The sequence below is a fragment of the Drosophila subobscura genome, chromosome A, assembly GCF_008121235.1.
Source record: "Drosophila subobscura isolate 14011-0131.10 chromosome A, UCBerk_Dsub_1.0, whole genome shotgun sequence".
NCBI classification, from domain to species: Eukaryota; Metazoa; Arthropoda; class Insecta; order Diptera; family Drosophilidae; genus Drosophila; species Drosophila subobscura.
In genome coordinates this window covers 9,333,215-9,357,844 of record NC_048530.1, presented here as the reverse complement: position 1 = coordinate 9,357,844, position 24,630 = coordinate 9,333,215, and the positions used below count along the sequence as shown (strand labels likewise).

Genomic DNA, 24,630 nt, shown 5'->3' with positions numbered 1-24,630 from the left:
ATTTGGTCAAAAGAATTTCTGCAAGCTTCCTTTCCGACAGCCACGCACAGAAATCTGGAATAATTCGGACTACAGCCACATACGGCAGAGCTAAGATATTGATAGATTTCACCTAGATGTTCTGTTCAGGTATTCAGATCACAGTAGGGTGTTCTTTATAGGCAAAATTAATCTTTCAATTATTCCTTAGTGGTGGCTCTATTGTTTGACTAATATTTTTTTTTTTTTTTGTCTGGACGTTGATATGCAATGACTGCATCATCAAGTGGCCCATGCGACACCAAGCCAAAGCTTGACGCGCGGTGCGATTAACCGAACCGGTCGCGAGCATGTTCGCAGCTTAATTTTGTTTTTTGCATATTCTCTCATTCACACTCTGCTTCGCGCAGTGGCAGAGGCCTCTGCCTCTGACACGTCTTTGCCTCTGCCGCGTCTCTGCCCTGACTCTGCAGTGTGTTGCTCTAGGGGAGGGTGGCGAGCTAAAGGAGCGTGTTGGTGTGAGAAGTGTTGTTGATCCCCGTTTACTTGTAATCATACAAAAATCTGTTGCCAGCGACCATCGGACGCATCGGCCACTCAAGGTATGTAAAAAAAAATAGCGCTACCTCTAAAAAAACCGTTACAAAAAAGTAGCAGACTTTAAAAATTCTTTAAATAAAAGTTCTGCTATGGAAAAAAACCATACTTCTTTAAAAAATTGTATAGCTTTTAGTCTATAAGAAAAAGTCGGTTTGGTTTGAAGCGGAAAAAAAGTAGGATTTTTTCGAGTAGTGTAATTATAGAAATTCGTAAACTCGGCCTTGCGAAGGCAGCGGACGCGTTCAAATAGTCTAGTCCCCGATCCGATACGGTAGGTCCAATATCCACCGGCACTTCGAAAGTAGGATGATAGGAGTCTTCAGGTATAGTGGGCGGAAGTGTTCGGGTTAGCAACGCAATGCAGTGCAATGGTTGGATCAGAGAAAAAGCACAGATCAAGCTATCCACCCAAGGAATTTTTCACATGGTTGAACTGAGACAGGGACAGGTCTAAGCAATAGACCAATAGACCATCAATAACGTCGTGTCGTGTCATGGGTACAAAGTTATTAGACTCGTTAACCGAAGACCAAACAGTACATGGCAGGTTGAAATCCCCAATAACTATTATATTGTCTTTATCAGATAGCGAGGAAGAAACAGTTTTTAAGGCGGACAATTGCTGCTCGTATATTAAGACATCCGAAGTCGGTGGAATATACGAGCAAGTGACATAAATAGAATGGCCGGGAAGAATCAGTCTGACACAAAGGAGTTCCAGGTCTTGTGAAACCTGGACTGTGAAAAGCTCCGACGTGAAGTAAGAGTCCACTGTAATCAGAACCCCTCCTCCACGTCGAGACGAAAGATCACTCCTACAAATTGTGTACCGATCTGCCAAAACTTTCGAACTGAGAAAGTCCGGCTTTAACCAGGTATCGGTAAAAGAATAATGTGGGACCAAGATGTAAAGCTATCCATAAAAAGTGTGCTAAGCTCACCAAGTCAGACTATGAAGGAAGTCCGTTTTTTGAGTGAGAGGAATTGAAGTGGGAAAACATGGTTGGAGCAGATGAGGAAGTAGTGCCCAAAATCTAACAGAAAAAGCCGTATTCGTTCCTTGAGAAAACGAGCAGTTTAATTAGCCATATTAAATTTAGAGGGTTTATACAACGTTTATTACTGCTTAGAATAGTTGTTTAGAGGCCCATTTTGGTGACTGCATCGGCAGCAGCCATGCCCATTTCGTGCTCGCTGGACCCCTCCGGTTCCAATAGCAGGATGTCGCGGCTGTTCTGCAGCAGCTTGGCTACCTCCTTGACCCGGCGTTGGAAGTCCTGCCGCGAGATCTCGCCACTCTGCAGGCCCATCTGCGCCAATACCATTACCGGGGCGTGTAGCTCGTACATGATGAGTCCTGAATCAACCAGAGTAAGGATTTCAAAAGGGAACAGAGGGCTTGCAGAAACTCACCTCTAAGGCGGGTCAGGCCTGGCTCCAGCAAGTCGATTATGGCCAGGAACTCCCGGCAGTAGCGCTCCTTGCGGGCTATGTCCTGGGGCGACATTTCGGACAGAAGGTAGCCCTTAATGCGACCGTAGATCTGGCACAGAGAGTACTTGGCCGAAAGCAGAAGGTAGTGGTTGGGGCGCAGAGTTTTCCGGTAGCTGCTCAGAAATTATTGATGAAGGTTTCCATGATGGAATCTGATAAGATCTGATACGCACCGTACGAGGAAGTTCTCCAGTCCGGGTATGTCGTGAACGTCGATGGCCTCCAGATCGTTGTTGATGTGGTCCATTTGACGCTCCAGGTCGAGGACCTTCGTTTGGTGGTCGCAGCGATCGCAGCTGCCCGGATATTAGGTTTGTTAGCCCCGGAGTTTAACCCACGCAGAGCCCCTTTACTCACGCCCAGTCGGCAGTCTGCTCCAGGGGCGCGACCGCCCGGACCGTGCCCTGCTGGCAGGCGGGGCAAACGATCGCACTGCAGTCACTTCCAAGTTCCTGCGGGTCGGCGCAGCGTCGGCAGCGGCACCAGAACAGCTTGCCCTCGTACATAAACGAGCGCCGCTTGAGGGTTCCCTGCAGCGTGTACGCATAGCTGAGCGTCAAGGCCTCATGCTCGCTAACGCGCCGAGAGGTGCGCAACAGGATGGCGAAGGACCGGGGGTCGTCCGTGTGTGCGGTGTTCGGGCTGCAGTCGTGCGCGAGCAGGAAGGCGCTAGGATATAGTGTCCGCGCCTTGGCCCCCTTCTGGCCGATCTCGAAGCAGTTGACGTCGAGGATGCCGCAGATCTCGTGCACCGTCCGAGCCCCCTCCTCCAACGCCAGATCCCCTAGCTTCCACTCGTCGCGCAGACGTCCTACCACCTTCTGCTCGTAGTGTGACCAGAGCGCAGCGTTCTTGCGCCGCTCCTCCGTGTGCGACTCCATGCGGGCAATCAGAGCGAACTGCTCCGGAGCATGTGTGCGCATCAGCAGTATCCGCACGATCATTACCAACTCGTACAGGTCCCTCACACTCGACGGGCTCGTGCGATCGCTGAGCAACTCCGCGACGGCCGGTCTCCGCTCCCCGTACAGAGCGCACTCCTCGGTGGTGTGGCCGACGCGTCGGCCCAGGCCCGGGCAACTGGCCTCACACAGCGGCCACCCGCACCCAGGGCACCGGTACTGGTCCCTCCCGAGCCCCACCGGCTGGTAGCAACCCAGGCACACGGCGTCCCCACTCACGCACGGACCGATGACCAGTGGCTCCTCCGTGATAAGCAGCTCGCCCGCCTCAAGCTGCCGGTTAGCCACCAGATAGCGGCCATACACCTCGGACTGTGCAATGCGGAAGGGGCCGGGGACAGGCTCTGCGGTGGGGCCATTCTCAGACTCCTTCTCCGACTGGCTCTGCTGTCCGTTGCCGTTCCTCTCCGCTCTCTGGTGAGGCTGGTGCCTGGCTTTGTTGCTTTTGTGGTGGAGCTGCTGCAGAAAACAAAAGTGCTCATTAGTGACGATTGAATTGGCGGCCATCCTCTGCTAATTGTATTCTAATTGCCATCCCCTGCCCACGCTCATAAATCACTCGGTCCCCTTTCGTCTGTCGTCTTTCACCTAGCCCCTGGACTGCTCGTTGGTGGTCGAACTGAAGCTCCGTCTTCCATGATTTCTGTCAACAGCTGACAATTAAATGGCAATCATCCTGTCGCCAATGCTGGTAAGTGTTCCATATGAGTGAAACTATCAAGGTTTACCCACTGAACTATACATATGTATGCACCTAAACATACATGCCCATGAAAATACATACATATGTACATACATATGTAGGTATGTGTGTATGTATGTACATATGTATGTACAGGCATGACATTGAATGGACAAATAAAGTACATGGGTATGGCTTAGGCTTGTGCATAATCCCAGATACTCTTGGGGGAAACTCCTATAGTATTCGTTAGTTTGTAATTCATATGGTCAGTTAGTCGTCGGTTAAGGAATCGCCTCATCAAACTCGTGACACGTTTTGGGGGCCAAATTTACTAGCTAAAAAGTAGAAAAATAATTTGAATAGTTCCAACCAGCTCAACGCATCGTCTACATATCGGATTCGGACACGGACACCGACTCGAATTCGGTGTCGTATTCATTCATATCCGATTTATTTATATCTCGGCCTTTACACATTGCGTTCTGTTCTAAATAAAACAAAGCAAGAAAATGCGGCCCCGTGCCTAGTGGTACGGCATAGCTGGGGCATCATACCGCCTCTCCTTTCCCAAACCATTCCATTACAAAAAGGGAACGGCACACACCGTAGTCCCACGGTACATATTGGCTTTACGTGTAGATAGACCAAGGGATACCTAAGGAATCTTTTGTTCTTAGCTTAAGAGAAAACTACCAAAAAAAACATGGAGAAGTACAATTAAACTGCACGACATTAGTCTTATAATGAGAGGATGATCGAAAATTGGTTAATGATTATACCCGGTACTCGAAGGCTAAATAGGGTATATTGTATTTTTGCACAAAGTGAATGTATGTAACGCACAGAAGGAAACGTCTCCGACCCCATAAAGAATATATATTCTTGATCAGCATCAATAGCCGAGTCGATTGAGCCATGTCTGTCTGTCCGTCCGTCTGTCCGTCCGTCTTGTTGAGCGCCTGGATCTCAGAGACCATAAAAGCTAGAGCCACCAAATTTTGCATCCATACTTCTGTGTGCTCACACTGTTACAAGTGTATTTCAAAAGAGCCACGCCCCCTTCCGCCTCCGCAAAAGGGCGAAAACCTCCCAAATCTACAATTTTGAAGATAGCAGAAAACTAAACTAAAATGACCATATCTATCAGATCACCAAATTGGGATCCAATTGGATCATTATTATAGCCACAATGAAGAAATTAATTTTCAGTGGCCAAACCCACCCCGTCCCGCAGCTTATAGCAGCACACTGGCCGTCTGCCGCTGGCTCTGCCTCTGTCGTGAGTCTGCAGTGTGTGCGTCTAGGGAAGGGGGGCGAGCTAAAGGAGCGTGTTGGTGTGAGAAGTGTTGTAGATGTAGATGACAGATGAAGAAAAAATTTAAAATTTGACAAATAACCGCTAATGTACAGATGTAGTTCTGAGTGCCGGGTATAAAAGTTGTGACGCGTAAGAAGCGTCTCACACGTCCCTTCTCGTTATTATTATGCGATCGGGCTGATTCCACTTTTGCCGTTTGCCACATACTAAAATAATGATTCACAGACTGAACGAGCACATGTGTATGGGTACAACTGTCACCGTTCTACGGTAAGGGCCTCTGATCTGAGATCTCACTATTAGCTTTGCTAGATTTCAAATTAGAAGGTGGTCACAGCGCACATTATTCATACATATATTATTCATTTTTCATGGCTTTTTATACGTTTCCACAGACATGGCTCTATCGACTCGGCTATTTATGCTGATCAAGAATACTCTTCGAGTACCGGGTATAAAAACTCCAATCCGTAGGGAATGACCATATCTATCAGATCACCGAATTGGAGTCAGATGGATCATTATTATAGCCAGAATGAAGAAATAAAGTCCAGCAGCTTTTGTTGTTTTTTTTTTCAAATTCTCTCATTCACACTCTGCTTCTGCAGTGTGCGGCCTCTGCCTCTGCAGTTCCCCTGCCTCTGCCTCTGCCGTTCCTCTGCAGTGTGTGGCTCTAGGAAAGGGGGGCGGGCGAAAATAGCGTGTTGGCGTGAAAAGTGTTGTAGATGTAGATAACAGATGAAGAAAAAATTTACAATTCGAAAAAAACCGCTAAGGTACAGATGTGGTACTGAGTACCGGGTATAAAAGCTGTGACGCGTAAGAAGCGTCTCACACGTTCCTACTCGTTTCTTGCAGTACTTATTTGAGGTATTATTAATACAAAAGTCATCTGTCAGAAGTATCAAAGAAACCATTACCAAACAGTCCTACCCTCGCAGAATACTCCTGGACTGTGTGCCGGGTACTGGGTACCAAAAAAAAATCAACAACAACAATAAAATCATAAGAGAAAACAAAACATCCAAAATAGATTTTTTTTTTTTTTTCTGGCTGGTGTCCGGTGAAGAATTTGTGCATATGTACATATGTACATACATAGAGACATACATATATACATATGCATGTATGTATATATATTTATGTCTTGATTACTTATACATATGTATGTATGTATGTATGTATATTACTTTTATTCAAGGAACTACATGATTGGGTTTGGGTATTTATTGGGTCGGAATGGGCAAATGGCGGAGCGACATATCGGGAATTATTTTACCCGTGTACTTTATTTGCTAGTCATTAAATGTCATGCCTGTACATGCATACATACACGCATACATTAATACATATGTATGTAAATCCCAATATACGCATGTGCATACATATATAGATATGTATGCATATGTTAATGTGTATGCAGTACATACATATGTACATACATATGTGTATTGGAAAGTGTTTACGCTTTACTTGCAATACTCGTGTTTGCTTTTGCCTGTGCGGCAAATTAATTTTTAATTTAACCGCGCAAGGCCCCTCCACTTTCACCACCACTCTCACGACCATCCGTCCGTCCACTACCACCTGCGTTGTTTACTTTTTTCCTTCCTGGCATCGCTTTATTTGTGATTAAATTTGATTTGGTTGTGTGTTCACTCCGGCTCCTAATTGATTTTAAGTGATAATTTTTGAGCTGCGAACACGGAGAACTCAGAGGCCGGCCCGCACTTGATATATATGCATGTACATATGTCCAGCAACTTGTCAATTAATTACGCCTGTTAGCCGCACAAAGTACATATGCAAGCACGTAAGAATGTAAGAATGCCGTATGCCGATATGACAGCGAGTGGGAAATACGGAATGAGGAAAACAAATGTTCTGCCAGTTCTGGCAACGCGTTGTTCCAACCGCAACGCCCAAATTGCAACTGTCGAGATGTCGTCGAGCTCTGGGAGACGGCGCTGTGTCAAGTTGTTGGCACTGATTCAACAGTCACTGCCAAAGGCGGGGACTCGCACAGCGGCGCGCACCACTACCACGGCACGGTCGAGGCACTGCCATGGCGTGATGGACACCCGAGTACCCCCGTCTGAATATTTATACACATTTATGAGTTTCAAAATCAGTATATTCTGGGAGAACCCCTCTCTCAATCTTTCTCTTGATGCCACTACCGGCAGCTGGAGGAAGTGGCCATAAGGGCGTTGTGTGCGCACTATGTGCATCCATATGCACACACATACATACATACATTACTCTGATCACTTTCCAACAAGATCCAAGAAAGCGCCCCACGACCAGCCCCTGTTCCATGTAAAGTAGGTACATATGTATGTACATACATACAGATGTATGTACATATACATATGTATGTGCATATGTATAAATGGTCGTTTTTGGCGGATACCAATAGTACTCATAAAGTACAGGGCATAACAGGGGATCATATAAACTGACAGGACTCGTGTGAGACCAATTAATATAAGTACTCTCCCACATATGACGAACGTATGTACATACATATGTAAGTATGTGCATTCATACATATGTACATACATACATACATATGTATATCAGACCACAAATATCTTATGGGTGCTAGAATATGCAACGTGTCGCGAATTCTGTGGCTTTCGCAGATGATTTGCTTAAGGAGAAAGACTATGGATTCCATGCATAATTTTTCAAAACTATCAAGTACTTTGGAATCAAAATATCACTGCTTTGAACTGGAGTCAAAACGTATTTATTTGGTACGTATGTATGTATGTACATATGTACATATGTATGTATGTATCCATATATATATCTCTCTAAATCTGTATGCGCATTTCAATATGAAAAGTCATATTTTCAAAGAAGAACATTTATTAAACCCGGTACTCAAAGAGTCAATAGGGTATTTTGAGTTTGTGCACAAAGTGAATGTATGTAACGCACAGAAGGAAACGTCTCCGACCCCATAAAGTATATTTATTCTTGATCAGCATCAATAGCCGAGTCGATTGAGCCATGTCCGTCTGTCCGTCCGTCTTGTTGAGCGTCTGGAACTCAGAGACTATAAAAGCTAGAGCCACCAAATTTTGCATCCAGACTTCTGTATGCTCACACTGTTACACGTGTATTTCAAAACTGAGCCCCGCCCCCGCAAAAGGGCGAAAACCTCCCGAATCTACAATTTTGAAGATGAAAACTTAAAACGCCATTCCGTAGGGAAGGACCATATCTTTCAGATCACCAATCCGATTGGATCATTATTATAGGCACAATGAAGAAATTAATTTGCAGTGGCCAAACCCACCCCGTCCCGCAGCTTATATTTGTTTTTTGCACATTCTCTCATTCACACTCTGCCTCGCGCAGTGTGCGGCCTCTGCCTCTGACACGTCTCTGCTACTGCCTCTGCCGCGTCTCTGCCCTGACTCTGCAGTGTGGTGCTCTAGGGGAGGGTGGCGAGCTAAAGGAGCGTGTTGGCGTGAGTAGTGTTGTTGATGTTGATGACAGACGAAGAAAAAATGTAAAATTTGACAAATAAGCGCTAAGGTGCAGATGTAGTACTGAGTGCCGGGTATAAAACTTGTGACGCGTAAGAAGCGTCTCACAAGTCCCTTCTCATTTGTGCAGTATGTTTGGGGAAATTTGACTTCAAAACTCAGGAAATGTCGAACAATTATTTATGTCGTCTATTTTTTAAATACAGGTGAATAAATTCGGCGTCGTTTCGGGTATTGCTCATTAAAATCTATGAAGTGTCGGCTGAGCCAGAAGTGGCTGACCTTAGTTAGTTATATATTCGAGATATTTCATAAACAGTTGGCTGTGTGCAAGCGAAAAAGAATGAAAACAATAAGCAAGCATAAGCACTTCAAATTAATTTCGTCATTCTATCTATTATAATGATCTGAGCCGATCTTAATTTAGATATCTGATAGATATGGCCGTTCTCTACGGAACTGCGTTTTACCTTCTACACACACACCCGCTGGCGCTGTTCTCGTTGCTGCTGTCCGCATCAAAGTACATAAGAAACAATTAAATCATCAGCAAAAGCGGCAACATGAACTATAATTGAACAGTTCCACCTATGATTCCATTCAGAACAAATATAAATACCCTCGCACATGAAGAAAGAACGCAGGCTAAGCAAGAGGGGGTGGAAAGGAACTTGTGCGAATGAACTGTAGACGGTTCTCAGCATTTTGTTCAGAAAATACAAAGTTAACTGCTTAAGTGCTCGCAGTCAATTGAAAATACCAAATGAAGGCACGACGGGTCTGGTAATAAGTTTGTTAGCGCCTAATAAAATTGTCACGTCAATCAAATTAATCGTTTTGTAAGTGTCGCGAGAGGTGAGGTTGAATGGCCTCCCAGACTCCAGTGCTGACCGCTGCTATTTTTTTACAATGCAAAGTCTAGAATATTAAGCTTGAGACCACTTAAGAGCCAGAGGCTAAAGGTACAGAAAAAGCAATGGAAAGCGTATAAAAAACACTAATTTTTGATCAGTTTTAATTTTAAGCAGTAGATTAAGGTTAATTCTTGCACTACGTTCAAGTTTTTTCTACTCAATGCCCTTTTTGATTAGAGCTTGGAACATCTTTCTGCTTTCATGAAGCATCACCACCCCACCAACAAAGTACAACCCGTTCTACGGGAAACGGAGAAGAATGAGAGAGAGAGAGTGAGCGTTTTCTTCATTACAGTGAAATAAAAAGGAGAAGGGACGTGTGCGAAGCTTCTTACGCGTCACAACTTTTATACCCGGTACTTAGTACTACATCTGTACCTTAGTGGTTTTTTTAAACATTTTTTCTACATATGTCATCTAGATCTACATCTACTTCACTTCTCACGCCAACACGCTCTTTTAGCTCGCCCCACTACACTAAGCAGAGTGTGGAATGATAGAATGTACAAAAAACAAAAAAAAGTTGCTGGAAGGGGTTGGGATATCCACTGAAAATTAATTTCTTCATTCATGGCTATAATATTGAAAAAATCTGATCCCAATTCGGTGATCTGATAGATATGGTCATTCCCTAATCCCAATGAAAATTGGGAAAATCTTGAAAATTGTGGATACAGCAAACTTTCGCCCTTTGCGAGGGCGGACGGGCTAATTTTTTAAATACACTTGTAACAGTGTGATAGGGTGGCTTTAGCTTTTATAGTCTCTGAGATCCAGGCGCTTAACAAGACGGACATCCGGGCAGACGGACAGACAGACAAATATAGACTCGGCTATTGATGCTGATCAAGAATATATGTATGTACATACATACATACATACTTTATGGGGTCGGCACTTTTACACTTTTGTGCACAAATGCATTATACCTTTTTAACTCTTCGAGTGCCGGGTGTAATAAGGATGCAATCTGATCGAACTGGAATATGAATAGCTGAACGTTGCCTATTTGGCTTTAAACATTTTTTTTTTTGTTCATTTTATTAGATACTCTGTACAGTGTCTTTATGTTGCATAGTTTGAGTAAGAACACAGAACAAACAACAACTTGGACTGGAGAGGAGTGCTTTATGAAAAATTATCGCCTGCCCTTTTATCGCTTGGTTTTGTGCAGTTTGTCGCCAGATTATCTTTAAACGGCAATGTGGCGATTGCCTGCAGCTCCGGCAGACAGAGCAAAAAAAAAAAACGCGAATGGACGTATGAGACGCTTCTTACGCGTCACAACTTTTATACCTGTTACTCAGTATTACATCTGTACCTTAGCCGTTTTTTGTCAAATTTTACATTTTTTGTCATCTGTCATCTGGTAATCTGATAGATATGGTCATTCCCTACGGAATGGCGTTTTTAGTTTTGTGCTATCTTCAAAATTGTAGATTTGGGAGGTTTTCGCCCTTTTGGGGAGGCGGAAGGGGGCGTGGCTAATTTTTGAAATACACTTGTAACAGTGTGAGCACACAGAAGTATATAACAATACGGACGGACAGTCGTACGGACAGACAGACATGGCTCAATCGACTCGGCTATTGATGCTGATCAAGAATATATACATATACCTTATGGGGTCGGAAGCGTTTCTTTCTGTGCGTTACATATGTACATTCACTTTGTGCACAAATACAATATACCCCATTTACTCTTCGAGGACCGGGTATAAAAACAGCCACAAATTCACCATGGAACGAGCTTCGTTCCACCATCGTTCCCCATCGTGAACGTTCACCATCGGCTTCGGTGGTCCTGAGCAAAGCGAAAATCCTACAGCGCAGCGGCGACGACAACGACTGCAAAGTATATCCAATGCACGGGCGGCCCAGCACGTGGTGGATGGAATGGACGATGGACCCAGCCGAACCTGTCGCACGAGTCGCACGGGGCAGCCGAAGGCGCCAAGCAAGCCATACAACTCACCACTTGGCCAGCAGCTGGCACAGTCGTTGGCCGGCTATCCCATCGTGCGCACTTGTAACGGAGCGGAACGTAACGCGACCCAACGGAGCGCCGGCAACGCGTGCAGAAAAATAACGTAAGGAATCGTTCGAGTCGAGGTGTCTTTTTCTGTGGAAAGGATCGTTAGTGTGCCATTTGTTGCTGGTAACTGTTTTTGTTTTGAATTTTTTTGATAAGTGAAACTTAACCGTTTTTGTGTCGCATCCGCACCCTTTGTCGCACCGCTCTATTTTGGCTGTGTATCTGTGTGCGCGCGAAAAGGAGTGAAAAAGTTATTAATCATTAAAAGACATTTATGTCGGGCTGTGACACGCAAAAACACACACAATCACAGAGGATAAATGCTACATACTCGCCCACAGTTTAGCTTGCTTAACTTTTGCATCTCCGGGGCCTTCTCTTATCTGAAGACCGTTTTTGTTGTGTATTTTACGTCAACCCCCTGCCCACAACCCCCCACACCCACTCATTTTCGCTCTGCGGCTAACGAAAGCTTTTTCCATGGATCCAATCTCTTTTTGCACAAATGTTGAACCGCAAGTTTATTAGGAAAAATGATTTTGCAAGAGTAAATAGGGTAGATTGTATGTGTGCACATAAGTGGATGTACATACATATGTATGTATGTAACGCACAAAAGGAAACGTTTCCGACCCCATAAAGTGTATATATTCTTGATCAGCATCAATAGCCGAGTCGATATAGCAATGTCTGTCTGTCCGTCCGTCCGTCCGTCAGATTTTATAAAAGCTAGAGCTACCAAATATTGCATCCAGATGGCTGTATGCTCACACTGATAAAAGTGTATTTCAAAAATTTTCGTTAGGTCAAAAAGAGTGGAAAACTCGATTTCGATCGTGGGTGCACCTGAAAAACTTCGATCTACTCTGGGCAAGCAAAGTCAACCAAATTCTGGGAGAAAAACAAACATTGGTAAAGACATCTACGAGTATACCATTTTTTTTTATTGTCTTGAAGAACGTTTTTTAGCCGGTTGAGTTAGTTTAGTTCAGGGCTCGGCACGGCCCTATCCCATGGGTGCGGGACTAGGCGCTGCTGCTGCGCTGCCCTCAGGTACACTCGTATTACAGTGATTCGTACCAATACCAATATAGTGAAATGTTCCGTTTTGCGTGCGTCTTCACACACAAACGCAAAAACGGCTCGTTAATTGTATGGGTGCCGAGCCCTGGTTTAGTTTAATGAGCCGCAATTGAGTCAACTCCTTATTTAGCTCCAGTCCATTTTGGAACTTTCATTTTCTATTGAGAGTTTTGTGCAATTTTCTAATTGCTTGACAGGAGCGGAGTTCATCATCAAAGAACCAGTTCAGAATTTATCTGGAGTAAAGATAGTAGACTCATCTCAACTCAATTAATATTTAAAACTAATAATAAGTTAATATATTTGCCAAGTAGCAAAACAAGTTAATAAAGTGAGTAACAAGGACAGTTCAGAGAATGCAGAGAAGGCTTCGCTCAGATACATGTATAGATAAAAGAATCGGTAAACGTAGGCGACAATATTGATTCAGAATTCCAGAGATACTACGATGGGTAACAAAATATGGATTTTGTGCTAAAATATACTAGATATGTACATATGTATGTATGTGTATACTTTGGGGAGTTATACCGGAAAAATGGAACTTTGACCCATGGGTACCTTGCTAATGAAAATATAATTTAAGTTTGTTGCTATTTAGACCCGGTACTCGAAGAGTAAATAGGGTTTATAGTATTTGTGGTAAAAAAATGTAACACATAGAAGGGAGCGTTTCCGACACCACAAGGTATATGTACATATATATCTTGATCTGCATGTACAACATATGTACTACATAAATACGAGTACATATGTAAATCAACTGTGGCAAAGTCTGCACCGACTCCGCTTCGTTTAGTTTCGTTGAAATGTGAGTACTTAAATAAGCCATGACAAGGGGTATTGCGGGAATGTAATTTTTTCACCATGGCAGCACTTTACGATTCTATTGAATCATCCTGGTCACGTGGAGAACAACGATTTATGAAAATTGATTTCTTGTTTCAATATCCCCGACATGGCCTGGAAGGGAACTCGGACACGGCCACGGACACGGAGTGTCTAGGATGGCAATGGCAATGGCAATGGAGATGGGTTATCCATCGTTGCCATTTGAACAATATGTACAGTAGACTGACCCAAGACCGTTTCACAATAGGTTGCACCCCGTTTTCCAGCTCCTCACTTGGTGGCTTTAATTTAAAGTTAAAAGGTAGCAGATTCCCCCTCGACTGAGGTGCTCGACCTACTTTGATTTCGTTTGCCGTGCTTAGAGTTCATATTTGTGCACCGTCGATTTTTTTTCCCCGTAGTGCCTCCTCCTTAGCATTGAGCCCCTCCCACAGTCCTCGATTTTTGCTTGGATTTCGTTGCTTCGATGTACCTAGGATGGCCTCCCAAGTTCCCTGTTCACATCCAGCAATAACACTACTCGACAAACTCGAACTTTTTTTTTCCCTAAGGAACCATGGAACCGTTAGTGCTTTTTTATACCCGGTACTCAAAGAGTAAATAGGGTATATTGTATTTGTGCACAAAGTGAATGTATGTAACGCACAGAAGGAAACGTCTCCGACCCCATAAAGTATATATATTCTTGATCAGCATCAATGGCCAAGTCTGTCCGTCCGTCTGTCCGTCTGTATGTCTGTCCGTCTGGCCGTCCGTCCGTCCGTCCGTCTTGTTGAGCGCCTGGATCTCAGAGACCATAAAAGCTAGAGCCACCAAATTTTGCATCCAGACTTCTGTATGCTCACACTGTTACAAGTGTATTTCAAAAATGAGCCTCGCCCCCTTCCGCCCAGGCAAAGGGGCGAAAAGCTACAATTTCGAAGATAAAAAAAACTAAAAACGCCATTCCGTAGGGAATGACCATAAGTATCTATCAGATCACCAAATTGGGATCCAATTGGATCATTATTATAGCCAGAATAAAGAAATAAATTTGCAACGGCTAAACCCACCCTGTCCCGCAGCTTTTGTTGTTTTTTTTCACATTCTCTCATTCACACTCTGCTTCGGCCTCGGCCTCTGCCGCGGGTCTGCAGTGTGTGGTTCTAGGGAAGGGGAGCAAGCTAAAGGAGCGTGTTGGTGTGAGAAGTGTTGTAGATGTAGATGACAGATGAAGAAAAAAATTTAAATACAATATTCCCTATTTACTCTTCGAGAACCGGGTATAAAAATATATCATCAGACCATCTCTAAGCTGATTGGGTTCCTTGAGGGAAAACGTGTCGGGTAGTGTAATCGAGATTGCCACTCCAAATGGAGCCAGGAGGCCATCACGGCCTGTTATCACACAAATCCCATAATTCCATTTTTGTTTTAATTTCCGGTCTTGGACGTAAATTTAATTTCCATTACAGACACATTTCCATAATTTTCTGCTTGTGTGTGTTAGTGTGTGTGTGTGTGCGTGTGTGTGCTACGGGCTCAAATCATCCCAATCATATGTGTGTGTGCATATGTACATGTTCGACCTATAGCGACTACTAACTCGGCCCACTCGATTCGGTCAGATCAGTGCTGCTCAAGAATTTCGATGAAGGCGATACCACATACCACGTATCCATGGCTGATGCTGCTGCTGGCCGCGACTATGCCGCTGCCACGAGCCACGGGTGGGTCCTGCCGCGAAGCTCAGCTCTGCTGCAAAGGGCGCGACTCTTCCTGCGTAGTGCAGAAGGACCCCGTCAACGCCATCATCGAGGATTTAAGTGATAAGCCTTGCTACTGCGATCACGCCTGCTTGAAACTGGGCGACTGCTGCGACGACTTCAAGGACCACTGTGGGGGTGAGTACAAGGCATAAAATTTATGTACCCTATGTTTCTGCGATTACAATTTGCAGCATAAACATAATTCTTCAACTTATGATAACAAATGATGGGACAAGGCATCGTTTGCAATACACTGCCATCAAAATGGCTCCATATAAGTAGAGTTGCTGCTGAATATCGTTAATATTTTTAACTAAAACAGTCCGTTAGAATAGATTAGATGGGATAAATATAAAAGTATAATAATAGTTGTTACGAAACCAAATTTGTAATTTTAAAAAGTCTTTTTTTTTTTAATATTAACGGTGATCTTTTTAAGTTTAACCATGTGAGAAATATGTATTTTTGATTTGACCGGAGTTGGCAGTTCGAAAGTAGACTCCGAGGGGAGAACAAAAATAAGTGGACAAGAGATGAAGCGTGTGCGTGAGAAAATAAAAGTTACAAAATAAATAAATTAGTGTTTTTTCTGAAGTATTTTGGACGACAAATAATTTGGACGCTGGTCGACAGTATGGTCCATAAATTAGGATCAACATGGTCCTGCGAGTGGCAATTTGGTCGTCCGAGCCGGATAACCTAACCCCCGCCTCTTTGTTATGTGAGTTAGTAACAACAATAGTTTCAAGCTTTCAAGCTGTATGGGGGGAATGTTAGCTTGCTTCAGGAATTTGGTCATTTACATGATATATTCTCCAGTGGAAATTCAGATCACATTTAGCGTATTAGGGTGAGGAAAATTAACGAGTGGATCGAGAGTGTCACTTACATATGTCACTAATGTCTAATGTCAGTATATGAAATATGTACGTACTATTGGCCATTTCGGAGAAGAGCACACAGTGGGAGCTAAAAACATATGCCAATGTTCTGGCTACAGTCGATTTTAAAATCTATTTTTATACCCAGTACTCGAAGAGTAAATATTTGTGCATAAAGTGGATATATGTATGTAGGTTAGGATAGGTTAGTTTAGGTTGAGGCGGTTGTCGAGACTTCCGTCCGAGTCTCGCAGACGTATTGCTGCCCGTGCTGCCTGTTCCTTCCCTGCAAGGTATATGCCCTGCAGGCATAGGATGGCATTTAGTGCATCATTTGGTGTTGTGCGGAGAGGGCCACTGATGCAAGGAGTGCCCGTTCGTTGGACTTTTGCCAGTTGAGCGGTGAATGTCTGGATGTAACGCACAGAAGGAAAAGTTTCCGACCCCATAAAGTATATATATTCCTGATCAGCATTAATAGCCGAGTCGATAAAGCAATGTCTATCAGATCTACCTGGATCTTGAATCTTTACTTTGGAAGCGACACAACTAGTGCTAGTTGGTCTTGCTGGTGGGTGCTAGTTGGTCTTGCTGGTGGGTTATTGCAGGAGTTCTTGGGGGATGGAATTCAGCTATCAAAGCAAATATTATGTACATATATTTACATACATGTGCATATATTTATGTACTTAGGCGTAGAACTGGATTTGATTACTCAAGACACTCAGTATATGTTAAGTATATCTCAGAGACTATAAAAGCTGGAGCCACCAAATTTTGCATCCAGATGGCTGTATGCTCACATTTTTACAGGTATCCCGCCCCCTTCCGCCTTCATTACTGTTTTGGGTCACTTAATTTAATTTTTGAAACTGGAAAAAATAAACTGCTGTTTACGCTCCTGAAAATATTAAAAATCGCAAACAAAAGGCAAAAAATTACGACTTCCGCCCCACAGAGGAAGTAATCAGTTGTCCTTTTTTGCAAGTTTTTGTGTGGTATTTTATTCCAGGGTTCTGAATGGGTGGAATTGTCTTATCCTACGGCTGTGCAGTAATCCGCTTTTTGTGATTTTCTCGACGTCCCACCCGAGTCCCATTGTTGTGCAGCTACTTAGATTACGTACAGCCCACCAAATGTGCAGAGCCACTAAGGCGCTGTGGGCGCTCTTTGACATTTATTCTACTACATATTTTTAAGGATAGAAACTGCAAGCTTTTCTGCTTTTATAATTTTAATAATGCTTTAAGTTATTGTTAATAAATTGTTAGTTTTATCTTAAAAGCATTTTAAAGTTTAATTTTTAATAGAATTTCCTCATAGAAACCATAGAAACCTTTGGAGAGCCAAAGTGAACGCGGAAGCCTCGACATAAGGCATTGATGGGGCTCCAGACCATAAAGCAACTGTATAAGCATGAAGCAACTATAGTTATGTACATATGTTACATCTGTACATATGTATGTTGAGTACCGCATGTAGTGCCGTACTGAGTATTTCGATGTTTAGTCACCGAGTGCCGCCTGAGGTTAGGGGGATACAATGTCTAAAGGGCTTTAATTTTATTACATACAACAAATAAAGTTAACGAACATACGCCGGCCTTCCATATTAAATAAGACGCAGACATGCGAGACACCCGGAGAAAGATGCGAGGACATGAACAGGAGGCGAGGAAGCAAGCCACTATGGTCCCCATGACCTTTTCTTGTCCTTAATTAATAACTCGTGAACGAATCAAGATATTTGGATTTAGTCTTTTGATATTAGCTAAGAATAGCAAGAGGAAGGATAAAAAAAAAATGGGCGTGGCAGCTCCTTTTTTTAAGGGAAAATCGGTTTTTAATTTTTTTTCTCAAAATGTTAGAGGCAAAGAAAGGATGGGAATATGTTTAGCAGATCAAGATTTTATAAAAAAAGTCGCAACACGAATTAAAACCACTTTAAAATCTAAGATAATCGAACTTTTTCTCCCACAAAGCATACCCTTCAGCAGTTTCCATTATAAAACGAGAAGGGACGTGTGAGACGCTTCTTACGCGTCACAACTTTTATACCCGGCACTCAGTACTACATCTGCAACTTAGCGGTTATTTGTCAAATTTTACATTTTTTCTTCATCTGTCATCTACATCAACAACACTACTCACGCCAACACGCTCCTTTAGCTCGACACCCTCCCCTATAGACACACACTGCAGAGTCGCGGCAGAGGCAGAGGCAGCGGCAGAGATGTGTCAGGGGCAGAGGCCATAAACTGCGCGAAGCAGAGTGTGCTGCTGGGACGGGGTGGGTTTGGCCACTGAAAATTAATTTCTTCATTGTGGCTATAATAATGATCCAATCGGATCCCAATTTGGTGATATGGTATGACCATATGATAGATATGGTCATTCCCTACGGAATGGCGTTTTTAGTCTGACGGACGGACAGACTGACGGACGGACAGACGGACAGACAGACATGGCTCAATCGACTCGGCTATTGATGCTGATCAAGAATAAATATACTTTATGGGGTCGGAAACGTTTCCTTCTGTGCGTTACATACAACCGTTATCCGCACAAATACAATATACCCTATTTACTCTTCGAGTACCGGGTATAACAATATTAATCTGGCTACACTCTAGCCACCCAAAATAGCTAGTGACTAATACTGTGGCTTTAATGCAATGCAAAATTGTACCCTACTTTACAATTTTCTTCTTCGATGTGTTCCAAACGGCAAAAACATTGAAATTTCTCATGTGAGGTTATGATCTAAATATGCAAATTGTAAGAGTTGTGGTCAAATGTGGCATTTCTGACTATATACATTTTAGCAATCATTTATTGCTCTACGACACACAATAGGTTTCAAGGGGGTGACTAGGTGGCACTCCATTAAGAAAACTTTTTCAAAAATTAGATTTTACCACGAACTGATACATATTGAAGGCCTCACTTTAACATACATTTACGAAGACATCGCCAACTACTATATACCGTTCACATTACAAAACACGTAGCAAAACACTACTAAATAAAATGCATCAAAAAAATTGGATCAGTTAATCGTATCTTTCAATTTATGAGACATTTAAAACAGCAATAAAATTGGTACTTCTTCACTGATCAATAAGGACAGCTGGGTTTCACAGCTAATTTTGCGAAGGTGGCGCCATCTTTGCAAATAACTGGTACGCAACTTTGATGGTCACTCTTTTTCTAATATAGAGCGCCAAGAACCGCGTCTTGGTTTTAACTTTTAAAAATTAGCTTTTGGAAAAGAAAAGTGTTCATTGGGACCATAGTGCAAGCGGTCCGGACCGGTGGGGTGCGGGGAGAGTGAGCAATAGGGGTGGAGCGGAAGGATGCACTGCCGCAGATAGTGACCTTGGCCTATGTTGGCATTTTTCGTGCCAGCTGCGGCTACAAGCCGAAAGATGACAACATATAAAAAACGAACCCATACAAAAAGTAATAAAAGTACAAAACAAAACAAAAAATGAAAAGGACACACCGCGGCGGTGGCAAGGAACCAGAAGTACGTACACAGGCAGGATCAGTAGCTGTGCCTGAAGAGCACCATAAGGCATCGGCAGAAGTTTATTTAATTTTGCATAACATTTCATTTATTTCGAAATTACACACCACTCTACGAGGAGGAGTCGCTCCTCCTGCAACTGTCAGCTCAATAGGGGTAAATAAAATAAACAATTGAACGTTTTGTAAATTTATCTCTAAATGCCTTACTAAAATCTTTCGTGGACTTTAGTCGGAATAGAACTCTTGAACGGCTCGACCTGATCAGCAATTTTTACAAGTTTAATTCTGCATTAGTTTGGTGGTCAGCTTAGTGCTCACAATCGACGAAGTGGCTGTTATTAAAGTGGGTGAACATTTTCCATTCAAAGATATCGTGATGCTTCAAATCGCTTAGGGAAAGCATAGCAACACGAGTATGAACAAAGTCATCAGGGCGAAGATTACACTACTCGACAAAATCTAACTTGAACCAAATTGAACCAAACCGACTTCTGATAGAATGACGGCGTTACATTTTTTTCAAAGAGATTTGTTTTTTTTTTCTTTTGCAGAACTTTTGTTTTTTTAGAGGTAGCGCTTTTTTTTGTGTACATAACTTAGATAACTAAGATACTTACATCTGTTTGTAATGAACTTAGCAATTCTATAAAGCTGATGAATGCATCTATAATGAATCTATAACCCAAGAAGAAAAAATGCGCTTGGTTAAAAAAAAAGCGTTAAAAAAATACCAGGCTTTAAAAACTCTACAAAAAAGGTCTGCCATAGAAAAAAGCAAATGATCATCAAACCATTTCTAAGCCTCAAATCTTTCAGAAAGAGTTTGTCGTTTCGAGTGGTGTTATCAGAGCGAAATAGAATTTGAATAGATTTTGTGATTCCACGCATCTGGCCTTCACGATGACCACTAGCGTATCTTTTTTGTGGTTTTTCAGGATATCCTTAGTGCCGCCGTGTTTCGGGCAAAAGCGGCATTGGAATACCGAATGCGCTCTCCTTCTCTTTTTATACCCGGTACTCGAAGAGTAAATAGGGTATATTGTATTTGTGCACAAAGTGAATGTATGTAACGCACAGAAGGAAACGTCTCCCACCCCATAAAGTATATATATTCTTGATCAGCATCAATAGCCGAGTCGATTGAGCCATGTCTGTCTGTCCGTCCGTCCGTCCGTCTTGTTGAGCGCCTGGATCTCAGAGACCATAAAAGCTAGAGCCACCAAATTTTGCATCCATATCTTCCGCCTCCGCAAAAGGGCAAAAACCTCCCAAATTTTGAAGATAGCATAAAACTAAAAACGCCATTCCGCAGGGAATGACCATATCTATCAGATCACTAAATTGGGATCCGATTGGACCAATATTATAGCCAGAGTGAGGAAATTAATTTGCAGTGGCAAAACCCACCCCGTCCCGCAGCTTATATTTGTTTTTTATACATTCTCTCATTCACACTCTGCTTCGCACAGTGGCTTCTGCCGTGAGTCTGCAGTGTGTTGCTTTAGGGGAGGGGGGCGAGCTAAAGAGGCGTTGGCGAGAGTAGTGTTGTAGATGTAGATGACAGATGAAGAAAAACTTAAAATTAGACAAATAACCGCTAAGGTGCAGATTTAGTACTGAGTGCCGGGTATAAAAGTTGTGACGCGTAAGAAGCGTCTCACACGTCTCTTCTCGTTTCATATCTGCTTTACATTTTCGCCCACCTCAGATTCGTTTCTTCTCCTGATATCCTCTAACGTGTCCAAAGTTCTGATGCGGGGGAAAGTTAAATAACTATTTGTGGACAGAACTTGTTTTTAATTTACACTCGCCGGGACGTCAGGCCGTCTTCCTTCAATACCACTAACCCAAATCGGGCAAGCAAATTTCGATGTATGTATGTACATATGTATGTAAATACATACATATGTATGTATGTTCGTAGCTACAGAGTCTAGAGTCTCCTCTCGCTACAAGTTTTCGTGTTTTATTTGCTATCGATTACACAATACATGCACTTTACCAGGTGAGTGGTGAATAGCTGTATGTGTGTGTGTGGCCAACTCGTTACCTAACAAAATTTATGCTGAAATCGGAAAAAAGGACATAAATGGAGGCGATAAATTGAGGTTAACGCGCCAAAATCACGTTAGCCCCGGCGGAACACAGAAAGGCCACACGAAAGTCGAATGCGTGCTACATGCCCACCGCTGCAGCGCACTGTCCACCAACACCGGCTGGCCCCCCGTCAGTCTTCCCGCATTGCCACCTTCCACCACTACCGAGATCGTACTCGTGTGAGTGAGTGTGCTCGAGATCAAAAAGGCTTTGTTACAAATAAAAGAAAGAAAACTGTAAGCATGTATAAATTGTCATTGTGCATATCCATCTTTTTGGCCATGGTGCTTCCATCCCTTGTATGTCATCTGAAAAATAGAACGAGAAGGGACGTGTGAGACGCTTCTTACGCGTCACAACTTTTATACCCGGCACTCAGTACTACATCTGTACCTTAGCGGTTATTTGTCAAGTTTTAAATATTTTAGCTCGCCCTCCTTCCTTGGAGCCGCACAGTACACGAAGCAGAGTGTGGATGAGAGAATGTGAAAAAAAAATATATACTTATACTTTATGGGGTCGAAAACGTTTCCTTCTATGCGTTGCATACATCCGTTATTCCGCAAAAAAACAATATACCCTTTTTACTCTTCGAGAACCGTGTATAAAAAGTTGGTCTGAATCGAAGCAGCAAAATCGCGTCGAGTAGTGTAACTGTTGGATTTGTCCATTTTGTGTTTGAGAATAATTTTTGTTGAGTCCGTCCCCTGGATATCGGGATGGAAACACCCCCGGTAGCCACGAGATCTGGAAAGAAACAGCAAGAGGAGTTGGCCCTTTTGCTCTGCATACTCCAACCCATTCCGCGCTTAATATGATGTTAAAAGGTCAACCTTGTTTTTCTTAGCCTTTAAATTATCCCAAACATGCGAGGGCACCAATCCACAGCGCCGCAGAGCTGTGGCAAACTTTGCCAAATCTATCACAGACAGCTGATCTTGCCATGGATCTTGATATGATGATGAATGCCCCTCCAGGAAGCGTGGTGATGAGAGTTTTCCGGAAGAGTGGAAATCTGGTGGGGAATGTCCATTAAGACCATTGCAAAGTCGTATCAAATAAAATGCACAGAGCACTTTGCATATTAGGAACAGGAAGTTGGAGATGCACAGCGTTGTGCGTTGATAATTTGTTAAAGTTTTTCCTACACTCTATTTTTTGCTCGTGTGTGTATTTTCCTCTCTCATTCTCAGAGGTTCATTGAGGTCGTTTGTTCGGATATGCAGGATGGAGTTGTCCTTTCATAATTGGTCGCCAAATTTAGTTCAACATTTAAATTGGATAACTGTGTGATTGAATTAGTCTGCAAGAAGATGAAAAATTGAGCAAGCGATAGTTTCAGTGACATTTTTATTCATATCTAGATCTCAATGACATTGCAGAATTTGATGTTCGCCCTATTGGGCGCCCAAATAAACAGCTCTCGATGCAGAAGCCTTCCACGCTGTGGAACTCTTCATGGGTGGTGCCTGGGGCTCTGGAACACTGCAGCTCTCAGTTGAGGAGCTACAGCATACGCCTGAGAAGCAGCAGCATTCGCCTGAGCAACCGCAGCACTCGCATGAGAAGTATGACGCGACATTCCTTCAAAGTGGCCGTTGGACCCCGCTTGTACTGGCGGTGCCCATTGGCATGTCCGGCTTCTGGTTCGCAATGATGTCGCTCCTCACTTTCTTCAGTGGTGACGCAGTAACCTGTAGACGCGACATTCCCTCCAAGATGACCGTGGGACCCAACATGCAGTGCGACAGCGGCGGCAGCATCAGCCCGGAGCACGGGCCCGTGGTAGTGGCCGTTGGCATGGCTTTGTCCTGGCTCGCAATGATGTCGTTCTTCTCCTTGATGCTCAGCAGCTTGCTCTTTTTCGGCAGCAACCTTTGCACCTTCTTCCAGTCCGCGAGGGTAATGTCCTGTCGCTGCTCATCTTCCGCATGTTTCTGAGCCTTTAACATGAGTCGCTTGGCCCTGCCTGCCATTTGGGGATGTGGACTTAGAGGGGATCTTGTGGGGAAGGGGACATTCACTTACCGTAGATAGACTCCAAGAGCTGCTTGCATGCCTGCGGCTCCACGGTGAGACCAGAGACTATTGATTTATCAATTGCATCGTTGAGAAACTCCACGTCATTGTCCAAGTCAGCTTTCAGATAATTTTGCTCAGTTTTTGTAAAAGACATATTCATATTTTCGACTTGTCTGTTTTGCTGAGTGATTTTGTATTAAATCAAGCCAAGCAATCAAGCCAAATGACTTGCACGAAACTCAAGGGTTGCCTACTGCGAGCCAGCATCTATCGGTTGCATTTCGATTAATGGTGTAGCAGGGCAACCCTAATTTAAAACGTTAGCGCTTAAAGTTTTTCTACTTTTAATATTTAAATTAACGACTAAATCATGCGCAGGCTGGCTCATGAAAATTTTACTTTCAAATGCTGGGGCCACGCATTATGGTCCAGATGACCAAAAGCGAATTTTTAAAAGTTAAAACCAAGACGTGGTTTTTGGGGCTCTGCATTAGAAAAAGAGTGACCATCAAAGTAGCGTACCAGTTATTTGCAAAGATGGCGCCACCTTCGCAAAATTAGCTGTGAAACCCAGCTGTCCTTATTGATCAGTGAAGAAGTACCAATTTTATTGCTGTTTTAAATGTCTCATAAATTGAATGATAGGATTAACTGATCCAATTTTTTTGATGCATTTTATTTAGTAGTGTTTTGCTACGTGTTTTGTTATGTGAACGGTATCTAGTGGTTGGCGATGTCTTCGTAATTGTATGTCAAAGTGAGGCCTTCAATACGTGTCAGTTAGTGGTAAAAACTAATTTTTGAGAAAGTTTTTTAATAGAGTGCCACCTAGTCCCACCTTGAAACCTATTGTGTGTCGTAGACCAATAAATGATTGTTAAAATGTATATAGTCACAAATGCCACATTTGACCACAACTCTAACAATTTGC

At 43.2% G+C, this 24,630-nt stretch overlaps 2 protein-coding genes across 4 annotated transcripts in view; one reads left to right on the top strand and one right to left on the bottom strand.

Annotated features, from left to right (window-relative positions):
* Positions 1-1,677: 1,677 nt before the first annotated feature.
* Positions 1,678-6,998, bottom strand: LOC117900879 (SET domain-containing protein SmydA-8). 2 transcript variants are annotated; one of them, XM_034811410.1, is made up of 5 exons: positions 6,639-6,998; positions 2,431-3,494; positions 2,247-2,369; positions 1,993-2,186; positions 1,678-1,936 (listed from the first exon to the last, which is right to left on the bottom strand). In XM_034811410.1, exons 1-5 carry the CDS (start codon positions 6,654-6,656, stop codon positions 1,719-1,721), a joined length of 1,617 nt encoding a protein of 538 aa, XP_034667301.1. In that variant the 5' UTR covers positions 6,657-6,998; the 3' UTR covers positions 1,678-1,718. The 2 variants fall into 2 exon arrangements, with proteins under 2 accessions (XP_034667301.1, XP_034667309.1); XM_034811418.1 differs by having other exon boundaries at positions 2,431-3,491.
* Positions 6,999-11,462: 4,464 nt separating this feature from the next.
* Positions 11,463-24,630, top strand: part of LOC117903508 — an 80,776-nt gene continuing 67,608 nt past the window's right edge. Inside the window, exons 1-2 of one of the 2 annotated variants that reach the window (XM_034815592.1) lie at positions 11,463-11,541; positions 14,996-15,304. In XM_034815592.1, the coding sequence (XP_034671483.1) occupies positions 15,052-15,304 (253 nt within the window). In that variant the 5' untranslated portion in view covers positions 11,463-11,541; positions 14,996-15,051. Of the gene's footprint in view, positions 11,542-14,741; positions 15,305-24,630 lie in introns of those variants that run through there. The other variant, XM_034815591.1, reaches the window with a different exon arrangement.